The sequence below is a fragment of the Meles meles genome, chromosome 4, assembly GCF_922984935.1.
Source record: "Meles meles chromosome 4, mMelMel3.1 paternal haplotype, whole genome shotgun sequence".
NCBI lineage: Eukaryota > Metazoa > Chordata > Mammalia > Carnivora > Mustelidae > Meles > Meles meles.
In genome coordinates, this window is record NC_060069.1 from 94,504,780 (window position 1) to 94,520,538 (window position 15,759).

General features: G+C 35.2%; 1 protein-coding gene across 6 annotated transcripts in view; it reads right to left on the minus strand.

Annotated features, from left to right (window-relative positions):
• The window catches only part of RASA2 (RAS p21 protein activator 2), a 126,175-nt gene that overhangs the window by 48,583 nt on the left and 61,833 nt on the right, over positions 1-15,759 (minus strand). For all 6 annotated transcript variants that reach the window (XM_046002271.1, XM_046002268.1, XM_046002269.1 and 3 more), the window contains exons 6-7: positions 2,545-2,628; positions 128-200 (exon numbers count right to left, since the gene is read on the minus strand). In XM_046002271.1, the coding sequence (XP_045858227.1) occupies positions 128-200; positions 2,545-2,628 (157 nt within the window). The remainder of the gene's footprint in view (positions 1-127; positions 201-2,544; positions 2,629-15,759) is intronic.

The following is a 15,759-nucleotide window of genomic DNA, read 5'->3' on the forward strand; positions in this document are numbered from 1 at the left end:
TGGAATAGAAATGCTTAGCTGCATTAGTTGATTAAATGATTACTATGGCTACAGTTCAAAAAAAGAAGTAAACTAGCATTCATTACTAAATATTCAGTGTCAACATTTATATAAAATAAAAAGTTACCTCAAAATAAAAGATTTCATTAAACTGCGGATTGCTTGTTTTCTTCTTTACTTTTGTCTTCTTTTGGTCATTCCTGTTCCAATGTGGTAGAGTTTTACCTTGTAGAACTTAATAGTACACAATTATAAAACACGCTATTTCCAACCAGGAGCCTGACCTCCCTTTAGATGTTAAGATGACTCAGGGAAAACTATAGTTTTAAATATTACTTGGGGAAAAAAATCTGATATGTCTCTAAAGACCCAAATCAAGAAAATACAAGTTTGTATATGCGACATATGACAAGATTGTATTTTCTCTCTATGGCTACACTAGGCTGACTATCAAGCTTATTTTACATACACAAGCTTATTTTATATCAGAATTCTAAAAGGAAGACAGTGAGATTCAGAATACCTTTATCTATGCTGAAAAATACCTGAGGAACACAAAAAGCATTCTTAACTAAATTTATTTCTTGGGCTTACAATTTGGCTTTTTAAAAAAACTTTTTCTTGTGAAATAATTAGAGAAGGTTGCAAAGAAATGTACACGGAAATCCCATGCAGTCTTTCCCCAGCCTCTCCCAATTTTAACATCTTATGTGATGATAGTACATTATCAATACCAATAATGACTCTTAAAACCAAATTCACATGCCAAATGGTTTCCACTTGTATGTTACTAAATGATTACACTAAAGAATTTGTCTTTAGCTACAGATTATAAACAAAAAAATAGCTCAACTAGGTTAAACATTTTTAACATCCAGAACTAATCCCTCTGATAACATGAATGTTAAAGGACTGAGTATCTGCTTTCAACTTTAGAACCATCTATAGTGCTAACAGTGCAATACTGTTTGAGCACACAGTAAGTACTGGCATTGCACTAGGTACTTTATATACATATATTAATACATTTTTAAAAAGTGACTTACTGGTGATTTTCTAAAAAATAAAAATACTTCTATTGTACACCTGAAACTAATGTAACACTGTATGCTGACTAGTCTGGAATTAAGAAAAATTAATAAAAATAAATAAATAAAAAGAATACCTAGAGAGCCTGAAGTTGGGGAGAAGGGGTATGTGTCTGTGTATGTATGTATGAGTTTGGTATAAAGCAAATATTTGCTCTTTGTTTCCTGATTTTAAACCTTCAAAGTTGTAGGCAAATTTCAGACTAGTCAGGCTCTGAAAGAAATCATAATGAAGTTATAAAATACAAAATATATAAATTGCTATAGGTTTTTCCATAAATCATTAGAAATAATTTAAATCAATGATATGGTGCACTTTACCATGTTCTGGTACTTCAGCAGGCTGTCTACAGCTTGGAATTCTCTCTGTAGAGCACAGATGCCATGAGCAGAAAAGGTATTTTTAGTTCCTAGCAGCTTTCCAGATAAAAATATGGAAACTGCCTTGCGATTCTGAGCTAGCATTTCTTAAAACAGGATTTTACCCATCTAAAATCTAAGACATTTGAAGGTAGGAAGGCCAATGATGAGTGAGGAAGGTCAAATTTATGTTTTAAAGAACATTTTAACTACTATAAAACTAACATTGCTTCCCACAGTCTAAGAGTCCAGCACATCTGAAATGGCACCATTTTCTTTCTACAAGAACAGGACTTGGTTGTTTGCCAATGTATAACAGAACTCACTAAAAATGTTTCTTTCAAAGCATTCATTAACTTTGTGTCATAAATAGCCATTTAGCATTTATTCTTAAAAATCTTAATCTTGTAATTCTTAAGTCACATTTTAAAACATAAAAATCTAATAATAATTTGCTCTCCTACTCTGAATTCCTAACTCCAGGTTACAAATAGAAGCCAACCACTGATCATTTCAATGTAATGAAGCATCTACTGTTGAAGAAGGAAATCATTTGTTAAGTCCGTATACATACTAAGTTTTCAGGTCCAGAGATGTTTACATTTCTGGATTAAAATCAGTGTACTTATGGAAAATAAAGGCATGTTTGAAATTATTGTGTTTAGAGTTAAAAAAAATCTAATAATAATTCAATAAACACTACCTACCAATGACATGGATGGGGTTAGAGACTACTAAGTGAAATAAGTCAGTCAGAGAAAGACAAATACCGTATGATTTCACTTATATGTGGAATTTCAGAAACAAATGAGCACAGGGGATAAAAAAAAAAGAGAGGCAAATCAAGAAACACTGACTCTTAACTATAGAGAACAAACTAATGATTACCAGCAGGGAGGTGAGTGGGGGCATGGGAGAAATGGGGGAATGAGAGAAATAGGGGATGGGGATTAAGGAGTGCACATGTGATGAGCACTGGGTGTTGTATGGAAATGTTGGATCACTATATTGTACACCTGAAACTAATATTAAAGTGGAATTTAAATAAATTTAATAAAATTTAAATAAAAACTTATAAAACAAAACAAAACATTACCTAGAAGGGCCCACTAGAGAAACTGTTGCATAAGGGTCACAGCTTTGTCCATTTATGAGAGGCAACCCATGGCATGCCATGATGCTAAGAAAGAAAAAAAGAAAATTAACATATATTCAAGTTAAACAACATAAAGCATGATTTTAAAATATAAATTAATATAATCAAAGGGTTAAAATTGTTTTCCACAAGTGTGCAGATGTATGCCTATATGCCACACCTACCCCAAATGCATCTATCTATATTGTGCACTTTATCTACTTATGCTGTATTTCTGAAATATGACTTAAACTAGACTGCCACGATCAGTACTGGCTCTACCAAATAATACGTAGCACACATTCCCCAGTAAATATCCAGCAAGGTACATTCTGTGGTTTGATAATATATTAAAACTGCCGTGGCTTCTAAACAGGAAAAGAATGTGGTGTGAACCTTAAAGGAGAAACTACAAACCAAGCTAGATCTATGGCATCACATCCTCTGCCAAAGCATGAATGAGAAACAAGGAAACGACTGTGGTTTTCACTTAAAATCTGATTCATAAATAGAGGGCAAGCCTCCCACAATTCTGTAGCCTTTTATTTTGAGTCTCAGTAACAGCTCCTGTATCATTCTACAAGAAATGTTTCAGAACTTAAAAACCACGGTCTTCTAATCCGCTCTATGGGTAAAGTCCCTGATATTTACAGAGGACATAGAATTTAACTTAACAGTCGGCTCCTCACATTTTCTCACTCAATATTGAGTTCACATATTTAGTTTAACATGTAAGGGTCTGCCTTTCCTAATGTCTAAGAGAAACTCATGAGAGTTACTGGAGAGTATTCTTTGTTGAAATACATGGGCTATTAAGCAACATCCTTATTTCTCTCCACAACCCACAGATCATATATGTGGGTGAAGTGCATATGCTGTGCTGCCAAGCAAAGAAAGAAATGATAACATGACTCATTTCTATTAAACTGGGTATCAAAAATCAAATTTAAGAAGCTTCTGAAACTAATCAAAGAAAGCACAGGCCAAGATAATAATTCTGGTTATTAAAATGTTAGGCTCAGGTACAGTCAAATTTTCCAACTACATACTGTTTGAAACTTACAATCCTCGGGCTAAATCTCAAAATGATACTTGGTTTTTTACACAGCATTTGTAGTTTACAATGTATTTTCACAAAATGTATCTAACTCCTACAACTGCCTTTGAGAAAAAACACCTTAAAGAAGAAAGTAAGGGCCAAAAAGATTATGTAACACAGGAACAAAAAAAGGCTAAAGGTAATACAACTTGTACAAAGTGGGCCAAGACCCAACTTCTACTTTCTTAACTATTTCTGAAGTCCAGTGTCTTTCTACATTCCCTATTGCACCTGATTTATTGTATTACTCTCCTTGTAATACCAAATTTATCTCATGTATATACTAATTAAGAAATCTTATAGAAAGCCACTATGATTTTACGAGTTATTAAAAAACCTGAGAAAAATGCACTTCATTATACAAAGATTTCTATAAGAATATTCCACAAAGCAAAACAATGATGCCCATAAGCCAGAAGTATCAATCTATAGAAATCATCAGAAGTGGTCTTAATTTTTAAATGTAAGACAGTTTTAAAATTGTTTTCTGACAGGGGCGCCTGGGTGGCTCAGTGGGTTAAAGCCTCTGCCTTCAGTTCAGGTCATGATCCCAGAGTCCTGGGATCGAGCCCCGCATCAGGCTCTCTGCTCAGCGGGGAGCCTGCTTCCCTTCCCCCCCTTTCTGTCTCTGCCTGCCTCTCTGCCTACTTGTGATCTCTCTCTGTGTCAAATAAATAAACAAAATTTAAAAAAAAAAGGGGGGGTGCCTGGGTGGCTCAGTGGGTTGAGCCACTGCCTTCAGCTTAGGTCATGATCTCAGGTCCTGGGATCAAGTCCTACATTGGGCTTTCTACTCAGCCGGGAGCCTGCTTCCCTCTCTCTCTCTCTCTCTCTGCCTACTTGTGATCTCTCTCTCTCTCTGTCAAATAAATAAATAAATAATCTTTTTAAAAAAAAAGTTAAAAAAAAGGGGGGGCTGGATGGCTCAGTGGGTTAAAGTCTTTGCCTTCGGCTCAGGTCATGATCTCAAGGTCCTGGGATAGAGCCCCACATCGGGCTCTCTGCTCTCCCCCCTCCCCTCTCTGCCTGCCTCTCTGCCTACTTGTGATCTCTCTCTCTCTCTCTGTCTGTCAAATAAATAAAATCTTTAAAAAAATTGCTTTCTGACAAACTTAAGATTATTAAATACGAATTATGTTATTTACTGCATGTCATGAAATATTTTTCTAATTACCTAGATTAAACTATTCTTCTAATCAGTGAATCAAGCAAATTCATACCATAAACCATGGATGAGCAGAAAAGAAATGTTGAAAATGAGCTTAGTATACCAAATCATCTTACATTTTGTTTAACTATGACATTTGATATTAATACATTTTCTAGAAATTGCAAAGGAAAATAAATTTAGTCCAAACTTGTTTAAAATACAGAATGACCTGAATCTCTTCCTTGAGGTTTGTTTTTACACTAGAAGACAAGTGTTAATGTCTATGTACAGCTAAGATGGAATAAGAGGGAACAGAATTACTTCCCTGCCTAAAATAACTGGGGAAAAAAAAAAGAACAAAAACTGGCAGTGCAATACACTGATCTCTAAGGGCAGAAGAAATGAAGTAAGCCCCTAATTGTCCCACTATACTGCTAGAGGGAGAATTGTTAGTTGGGAACTAGAGTTCCAAAGGCAGAGTACCAGAGAAAAGAAGAGCTGCACAAAAAGAAACGTCCAGAGAGCTACAAGAATCCCTCTGGAGTCATTAGCAGAGTGTTGATAAGCATGTGTATGTAAGGAAACTGAGGCTAGAGAAAGAATCATCTGAAAAGAGCAGAAGGCCTTCAGCTTGGCTTGTGATCCTGAGGTCCTGGGATCAAGCCCTGCATTGGGCTTCCTGCTCAGTGGGGAGTCTGCTTCTCCCTCTCCCCCCACTTATGCTCTCTTGCTTCTCTCCCTCTCAAATAAATAAATAAAATCTTAAAAAAAAAAAAAAAGGCAGAGGGAACAATTCTTGAAGCCCACAAATGGCTAGCACAAGATCCTACCAGCCATATTATGAAACCTGGTAATTTACAGATGCTGCCTCAGGATGGAGAAAACATTAAGTCCCTAGACTAAAAGCTGTTCTTATTCCATCCATCAAAGTTTAAAAGCAAACCACAAAAGAATGAAACTGTTTCCAAGTTAATTAACTGGGTCCTCAAGTATACTGATAAAAATATAAAAATATCCAGAAACTTCGTAATGCCTAGAATCAAACAGAAAATAACCAGGAACACAAAGAATCAAAAAAATATGAATCATAATGATATCTCAAGAAAAAATAAAAATCTCAAATAAACAAACAACCTAATCTTACACATAAATGAGCTAGAAAAAGCAGCACACCAAAACTCAAGAAACCAGTAAGAGGAAGGAAATAAAGATGAGAGGAGAAATAAATGAAATAGAAACTTAAAAAATAAAACATATCAATGAAACCAGGAGCTGGTTCTTTGAAAATATCAACAAAATTGATAAACCTTTAGCTAGACTCCCCAGAGGGGGAGAGGGGGAAACAGAGCAAGAGAGGCCTCAAAAACAAAATCAGAAGCGAAAGAAGAGAAATAACAACCGACACCACAGAAATAAAAAAGATTGTAAGAGAACAGTATGAAAAATTGTGTGCTGGACAACCAAGAACAGACAAATTCCTAGAAATATACAAGTTTCCAAAACTGAATCAGGAAAAAATGGAAAATGTGAACAGATAATTACCAGCAATGAAATTGAATCAGTAATCAAAACCTTCCCAACAAATAAAAGTCCAGGACCAGACGGTGTCACTTGTGAATTCTATCAAACATTTAAAGATGAGTTAATATCTATCCTTTTTAAACTATTCCAAAAAATACAAAAGACAGGAAGGCTTCTAAATTCATTCTACCCTGATACCAACACCAGATAGAGACACTACAAAAAAAGGGAACTACAAGTTAAAATTTCTGATGAAAGTGGATGCAGAAATACTCAACAAAAAATTAGCAAATCAAATCCAGTAATATATTTTAAAAAATCATTCATTGTGATCAAGTGGGATTTATTCCAAGAATGCAAGGGTGGTTCAATATTCACAAATCAATCTATTCGATATATCACATCAACAAGAGAAAGGATGAAAACCACATGGTCATTTCAACAGATACAGAAAAAGCACTGGACAAAGGAGGACATCCATTCATGATAAAAACCCTCATTAAAATAAGTTTAGAGGGAACATACCTCAACATAATAAATGCCTTCTATGAAAAACCCACAGCTAACAACATCCTTAATGGGAAAAAAACAAGAGTTTTCCCTGTAAGATCAGAAATAAAACAAAAATGTCCAGTCTCATCACTTTTATTCAACACAGTACTGGAAGTCCTAGCCACAGCAATCAGGAAACAAAAAGAAATAAAAGACATCCAAATGGTAAGGAAGAAGTAAAACTCATTATTTGCAGATGACACACTACTGTATAGAGAAAACCCTAAAAACTCCACCAAAAAACTAGAACTCCTAAATGATTTCAGTAAGGTTTCACAATACAAAATCAATATACATAAATTCATTGCATTTCTATACATGAATTAAATAGAATAAAGAGAAATTAAGAAAAAAATCCCATTTATAATTGTGCCAAAAATAATAAAATACCTAGTAATAAACATAGCCAAAGCGGTGGAAGATCTGTACTCTGTTAAGTATAATACACTGATGAAAGAAAGTGAAGATGACAGAAACACATGGAAAGATATTTCATGCTCATGAATTGGGAGAACAAATATTGCTAAAATCCATACTACCCAAAGCAATGTACACATTTAATGCAATCCCTTTCAAAACAACAGCAGCCTTGTTCACAGAACTAGAATATACAATCCTAAAATTTGTATGGAACCACAAAAGACTCTGAATAGCCAAAACAATCTTTTTTTAAAAAATCCACATATAATGCATTATTTGCCCCAGGGGTACAGGTCTGTGAATCATCAGGCTTACACATTACACTTTAAAAAAAATATATTTTATTTATTTGACAGAGAGAAAGATCACAAGTAGGCAGGGAGGCAGGCAGAAAGAGAGAGGGGGCAAGCAGGCATCCTGCTGAGCTGACAGCCCTATGTGGGGCTCGATCCCAGGACCCTGAGATAATGATCTGAGCCAACGGCAGAGGCTTAACCCACTGAACCACCGAGGGGCCCCTAGTCAAATCTATCTTGAAAACAAAGTACTGAAATTGCAATCCCAGATTTCAAGATACACTACGTATCCATAGTAATCAAAACAGTAGGGTACTGGCACAAAAAACGTCATACAGATCAATGGAACAGAACAGAGAGCCCAGAAATAAACCCATGATTATATGATTAATCTTTGACAAAGGAAGCAAGGATGTGAAATGGGAATAAGACAGTCTCCTCAACAAATGATGTTGAGAAAACTGGATAGCTACATGCCAAAGAATGAAACTGGACCACTTTTTCTTATACCATAAAAAAAAAATCTCAAAATGGATTAAGAATCTAAATGTGACACCTGAGGCCATAAAAATTCTAGAAGAGAGCATAGGCAGTAATTTCTCTGACACTGGCTGCAGCAACATTTTTCTAGATAAGTCTCCTCAGGTAAGGGAAACAAAAGCAAAAAGTAAAATATTAGGACTGTATCAAAATAAAAAGCACAGCGAAGGAAGGAACCAACAAACCTAAAAGACAACCTACTGCACAGGAGAAGATATTTGCAAATGATATGTCCAATAAAGGGTTAGGATCCAAAATACATAAAGAATTTATACAACTCAACACCCAAAGAACAAGTAATCGAACTTAAAAATGGTCAGAAGACATGCACAGACATTTCTCCAAAGAAGACATGCAGACGGCCAACAGACACATGAGAAGATGCTTAAAATTACTCATCAAGGAAATACAAATGAAAACCACACTGAGATACCACCTCACATTAGTCAGAATGGCTAGTATAAAAAACAAGAAGCACTAACAAGGATGTGGAGAAAAAGGAACCCTCCTGTACTGTTAGTGAGAATGCAAACTGGTGTAGCCACCGGGAAAAATAGGATGGAGCTTCCTCAAAAATACAAAAATAGAATTACCATGTGATTCAGTAATTCTACTACTAGACATTTACCCAAAGAATATGAAAACACTAATTTGAAAAGATATATGCACTCCTTATGTTTACTGCAGTTTTTTAAAAAAGATTTTATTTATTTGACAGAGATAGAGACACAGAAAGAGAGGGAACACAAGCAGGGGGAGTGGGAGAAGGAGAAGCAGGCTTTCTGCTGAGCAAGGAGCTCATTGCAGGGCTCGATCCCAGAACCCTGGGATCATCACCTGAGCCAAAGGCAGACACTTAACAACTAAGCCACCCAGGCACCCCTGTTTACTGCAGTATTATTTACAATAACCAAATTATGGAAGCAACCCATGTGTCCATTAATAGATGGATGGACAAAGAGGTAGTATGTACATACAGAATATTACTAATCCATAAGAAAGTATGAAATCTTGCCATTTGCAACAACATGGATGGATCCATTTAGAGGATATTATGCTAAGGAAGAAGTCAGTGAAAGACAAATACCATATGATTTCACTCACATTAGGAATTTAAGAAACAAAAACAAAGAATAAAAAAAAAACAGACTCTTAACTAGACAACAAACTGATGGTTACCAGAGGGGAGGTGGGCGGGGGGATGGGTGAAACAGGTAAAGGGGATTAAGAGTACACTTATCATGATAGGCAATGAACAATGTACAGAATTGATGAATCACTGTATTGTATACCTGAAACCAATATAACACTGTGTTAATTATGCAAGAATTAAAAATAACAGATTTTAAAATCTATACTCATATGTTCGTGTATTCATGTTCACAAATTGTGTATTTCTATAGAGATACAGAAAACATTAAATTTGGAACTTCTGGAGATGAAAAACACATAAGACATGAAAAAACACATCGAATGGGATTAACAAAAGATTTGATATGGCAGAAGAAACGATAAACATAAAGACAGAGCAATAAACATGTATGTAAATGGCTAAACACACCAATTAAAAAGCAGAGGTTCTGGTTAAAAGAATGGAAAAATACATACTAATACCAATCAAAAGAAAGCTGATTCTATGGATAACAACCCAAATGCTCATCCATAAGGTCTGGTTGAATAACTCATAGTAAATCTAAATGGTGGAATTCTATGTAATTGTGAAAAAGAGTAAGGTAAATCTCTATTCTCTAATTACTCTGATATGGAGGGTAGATGGCTGGGAATGAATGTGATACCTCTCCAAACATACTTCAACTGAGTTCTGACTGTGGAAACATAAGAAACTTGTATATTTCAAAAGTAAAATTAAACTTAAGCAATCCTTAAAAATAAAAAAGAGTTCTGAGAAACCAATAAAAGAATTACTTTGAGAGACAAGAGCATACTATTTGACTTTGCATCCTTAGAACAAATACAGTAAGACCTTTTAAACTTCATTCAGTAACCACCATGCCAGTGGTAATACTGGCATTATTATTTCAAATCTGTATGCTATATTTTACAAGATAATGATAATAATTATGTTAATGTTGTCAAGGATCAAGATTTCTAATATAAGAGGAAAGAGATACAGTATAAAATCAAAGTTAGACTAAAAATCTTGTAATATTAAATTTAAATTAGAAACATGAAAGAAGGAAGGAAAGAAAGAAACAGAATAGTCAAAAGGAAGAAAGAAAAAAAAAGCAAGCAAGCGAGCCTGCCAGTCAGAGAGGCTATATTAATATCAAACAAAGTAGATTTCACAACAAAGAATATTTCCAGGGACAAAGAGGATCATTTTATAATACTGGAGAATTCAATTTATTAAGAAGTTATAACAATCCTAAATGTTAAGCTCAAAACATTAGAGCTACAAAACAAATGAAGCAAAACCTCATAGAACTCAAGAAGAAACAGACAAATTCACAAATAGAGATAACAACACTCCTCTCAATAACTGATAAAGCAAGAATGAAAGTTAAATAAGACTGTCAACCAACCTGATATAATTAACATTTATTCAAAATACTCTATCTAGGGACACCTGGGCGGTTCAGTTGGTTAAGTGTCTACCTTTGGCTCAGGTCATGACCGCTGGGTCCTGGGATAGAGCCCCATATCGGGCTCCTTGCTCTATGGGGAATCTGCTTCTCCTTCTCCTTCTGCCCCTGCTGATGTGCTCACTCTCTCTCTCTCTCTCTCTTAAATAAATAAATTAATTAATTAATTAAAAAAAAGCTTTTAAAAAAATACTTTCTCTACCTAAAGAAGAGAACAAACACACTTCAAATGCACACAGAACATGTACCAAGATTAAATAACACTTTGTGGCCAAAAAACAAGTCTCGGCAAAGACCATAGAAAATATGCGGACAACAGAATTAAATTAGAAATCAACAGCAAGAAGATATTAGGAAAATTCTCAAATACTTGGAAGCAAAATAACTACATATATATACTCATTCCATGGGTTGAAGAACAGAAGAGAAGAAAAGCTATAAAATATTTTGAATTACATTAAAATGAAAACCCAGCAAATCAAAATTGGAAGGATGCAGTTAAAGCAGGACTCAGAAGAAAATGGATAGCAGTAAAAACCTGTATTAAGAAAGAAGAAAGGTTTTTCAGTCACTGTCTTTAGCCTAGTTTCACAAGAAACTTAGAAAAGCAAATTAAACCTAAAGTAAACAAAAATAGAATAGGAATCAATGAAATCAAAAGCTATTTCTTTAAGAAGGTCATTAAAATTGATAAACTTTAGCTAGACTGAATAGGAAAAATAGAGTACAGACACACATTACCAACATTAGGAATGAGTGATATGACACCACTACAAAGTCTACAGATATTAAAAGAATAAAAAGGAGTAACTTGAAGAACTTTATACCAAATACCTGGACAATTCAGATTAAATGGTCAAATTTCTTAAAAGATACAAATTACCAAAAATCATTTTTTAAAAAATCTAAATAGTTACGTATCTACTTAAAAAACTAAATTCCTGGTTAAAGACCTTCCCACCAAAAGACAAAAACACTTCAGGCCCAGAAGACTTTGCTGGTGAATTCTTATACTATTCATGTAAAAAACAAGTTATATTAATTATACACAACCCCAGAAAACCGGGGGGTGGGGGGGAGCGGGAATCAGAATACTTCCCAATTCATTCAATGAAGCCATTATTCCCAATTCCAAAACCAGACAGAGACACTACAAGAAAACTACAGACCAACATCCTCCATAAACACAGATACATAAAAACCTTAATAAAATTTCAGCAAATCAAAGCCAACAACATATAACAATGATAAAATTACATGACCAAGTGGAGGTTGGTTTAACTTCAAAATTCAATCAACAAAATTCACCATATTAACAGATGAAAACAGAAAAGGGGTAAGATAATGTGAATACACATTCTTGATACAAACATTCTCAGCAAACCAGGAACAGAAGGGAACTTTCTCAACCTGATAAACAACAGCTAACATCACACTTAATGGTAAAAAAACTGAATGCTTTCCCCCTAAAATAAGGAATAAGACAAAGACGTTTGTTCTCACACCTTCTATTGAACATAGTACTAGAGGTTCTAGCCTGTGCGATCAGGCAAGAAACAGAAATAAGAGGTATCCAGACTAAAAAGAAAGAAGTAAAACTGTCTATTCAGATGACAAAATCACCTACAGAAAATGGAATCTATAAACAAACTAGCAGAACAAATCAGTGAATGTAACAAGGTTGAAGAATACAAACAATTTTTAAAAAAAATTTCTATATACCAGCAACAAACAACCATATAATCAATTTGTTTTTTTCTCTCTTCACCCACCCCTCCCCACCAGTTTTTTTCTCTCAGTCTGTTTCTCTAATATAAAAAGCGCTGCCTGGACTTCATGCCACCCAGTACCTATTTAATTTTTCTGTTTCTCTTTCCAAAATTTTTTAAAAGATTTTATTTGTTTATTTGACAGAGATCACAAGTAGGCAGAGAGGCAGGCAGAGAGAGAGAGGGGGAAGCGGGCTCCCTGCTGAGCAGAGAGCCCAATGCTGGGCTTGATCCCAGGACCCTGAGAATATGACCTGAGCCAAAGGCAGAGGCTTAACCCACTGAGCTACCCAGGCACCCCATGTCTTTCCAAATGTTTTCACCTCCCTTTCACTCCTTACCATACTGAAATCTACTTTTTCTATGTTCATCATTCTATGGAAACGCTCCTCATTAAACTCTCTTTGTTAAACTCCTCCTAAGTGTCAAATGCTATCCTTATTTTCAGGGCTCTTCCCACTAGCTTTCTTGGTTGCATTCAATTCTTCCGACCACTCCCTCCTTCCTTAAAGACATCTTCTTTCTTCGCTTCCTTGGCCTACACTCTACTAATTTTCGTCATATCTCTTGTCTCCCTCATGTTTTCCTCTCCCGCTATTCTACTTGTACTGCTGGATCTGTTCTCAGTCAGCTGGTCTCTTTGCACTATATAACCTCCCTCTAAGGCTGTTTTTATCACATCTATTCTTATGGCTATAACTACCATCAACTTTGTATTTCTATTTGAGTTCTCACCACACAGTTTAAGATTTTTATGTCCAAATGCCTGATGGAAATCTCTACCCAGATGTTCAAGAGCAGCTAAAACTCAACTCACTACCATCTCTTATTAAAGAAGCTCCTCCTCTAGAATTTTCTCTTTGTTGTAAACACCACCACCCACCCAGCAACACAGTCTGGAAATCTAGGAGCCACACTTAGATTCATTACTACTTCTTCTTCACTTTCTATATCTACTCAGTAAGTTTTAGTGATTCTACTCTTTAAATATTTCTTCACTTATCCTCTCATTTCTGTAACAACTCTTTGGGTCAGAATCCATCATCTCTTACTTGGATCACCCTAACACTCTTCAAATTCACCTCCCAGTTTCTACACTTAACTGCTGTCACAAATCTGATCTAAAATGCAAATTTGTCCATATTACTCTACTGTCTAAAATCTTTCAAGAGTTCCATGTGCTCTTGTAAGCTTTGTAAGTTCATTTGGTACATAAGAGACTCCAAGATCTGGCTTCAGTCTATCTCACTAGTATCTCACCCATCTTTGAGCTTCATATGCTCAGCAACATCAGACTGTTTTTAATTATTCTCTCTCCCTCTTTCACCATGTTTCTTCTTCCATACTTTTGCCTGTATTGTATTTTCTTTCTGGAAAAAAATCTCTTTTTATTTTATCTTCTAGGCAAGCTACTTTCTATTCATACTTTAAGAAGACAAATGTTAGCTTCTTCATTTAGTTGTTTCAAAGAATTATTTAGCACCTATTAGTGCCAGGCTCTGGGGGTGATGAGGTAAATAAGACAAGTATGTTCCTACTCTCATCGAGCTTAGAGTCTACTTGAAACAACAGATGACAAGCAATGAAAAAAATAGTAATTACAAATAGTGGCAAGGTGCTATGAAGAAAATAGAATAGGGTGCCCTTTTTTAAAACAAGTGATATTTAAGCTAAAACTTCAAGGATGAGAAGGAACAAGCTAGAAGAAGAATACCCATGCCAGGCAAAAAGCACAGCAGATCTGGATCTCTGAACAGGAAGAGTATGTCACATTTGAGGAATTGAGAGAAGGCCGGTGAACATATGAACAAGAGGAAGCATACCACAAGATGAAATCTGAGACAGGCAGCACCAGAACATGGGTGACCTTATGGGCCAAGTTAAAGGGCTTGTCTTATTCTAAATGCAATAGGAATCACTAAGTGTTTCAGCAGGGGAATGACATGACCTAATTTAAGTTTTAAAAGACTGCTCTAGGTTGCTATGGAGAGAAAGGACTGCAGAGTAGAAGGCCAGCTAAGACTATTGAAATAATCAAGGTAACAAATGGTTGCTGGTTTGAAGAGATGTCATTAGATATTAAAAATTAGAAAATCCAAGAAATATTTCATATAATCATTAAGAAAGGGATCCAATGTGTGGGGGCAGAGAGGAGATAAGATTTTAAATGATTCTCAGATTTCTGGCTTGGGTAATTAGGTCCATGGTGGTTCCAACTGCTAAGGCTACGGGGAGAAGCTGTACAGATATGACAGTCAATGCTTCAGTTTCAGATGTGTTAAATTTGCAATGTTGTGAGACATCAAAGCAGAACTGCCAAAAAAGACAGGTGGATGTATGAGTGCAGGGTTCAGAAAAAGATCTGAGTTAAACGCACAGGTATAGACAATTTTTTTAACTTCTTATTTTGTAATAATTTCTGACTTTCAAAAACTTGCAAAATTAACATTTTGTTTAACCAGAGTAAAACTACAGAAACAGGAAAACAACACTGATACAATGTTAATGATAATATGAATCTTCTGGACTTTACTCAAATTTTGCCAATGTCCTTTTCTCTGGTCCAGGATGCAATAAAGGATCTCACACTGCATTCAGCTGTCATGTCCTCCTAGTCTCTTTCATCCTAAAACACTTCCTTAGTTTTTCTTCTTTGTCCCATGATCTTGTCAGTACTAGACATTTCTTTTGTAGAATACTCCTTCATTTGAATTTGATGTTTCCTCATGATGAGACTGAAGTTATGCATATTGGTGTCCTTCTCAATGCATCATACTAGGAGGCTGGATGTCTCATTAACAGAGATATTAACTTGGGTCACACAGGTAAGTTGATATCTATCAGACATCTATGGGGAGATTCTTTGAGACTCTGCAAATATGCTGTTTGTCTTCATATTTATGCCCACTTATTTAGCATCCAAAGATGCAATATACTGTAGTATGCCAATGTTGACTTTTATTTCCATGATCTGTCCTACATTCATTAATTATAATTCTACTAAAGAAAAAGTAATCCTTTCTCTCCAATGTGTTTATTTATTTATATATCAGCATTGGCTCATGGATATTTTATTCTATAGCACTGCCTCATGGATTTCTTCTGTAATTTTCATTATTTATTATAATGCTCAAATTGTCCCAGTTTAGTTACTTGGAGGTCTTTCAAGCTGGCTTCAATGTCTTTTCTACATGCCATTATTATCATCATCATTATTATTATTAGC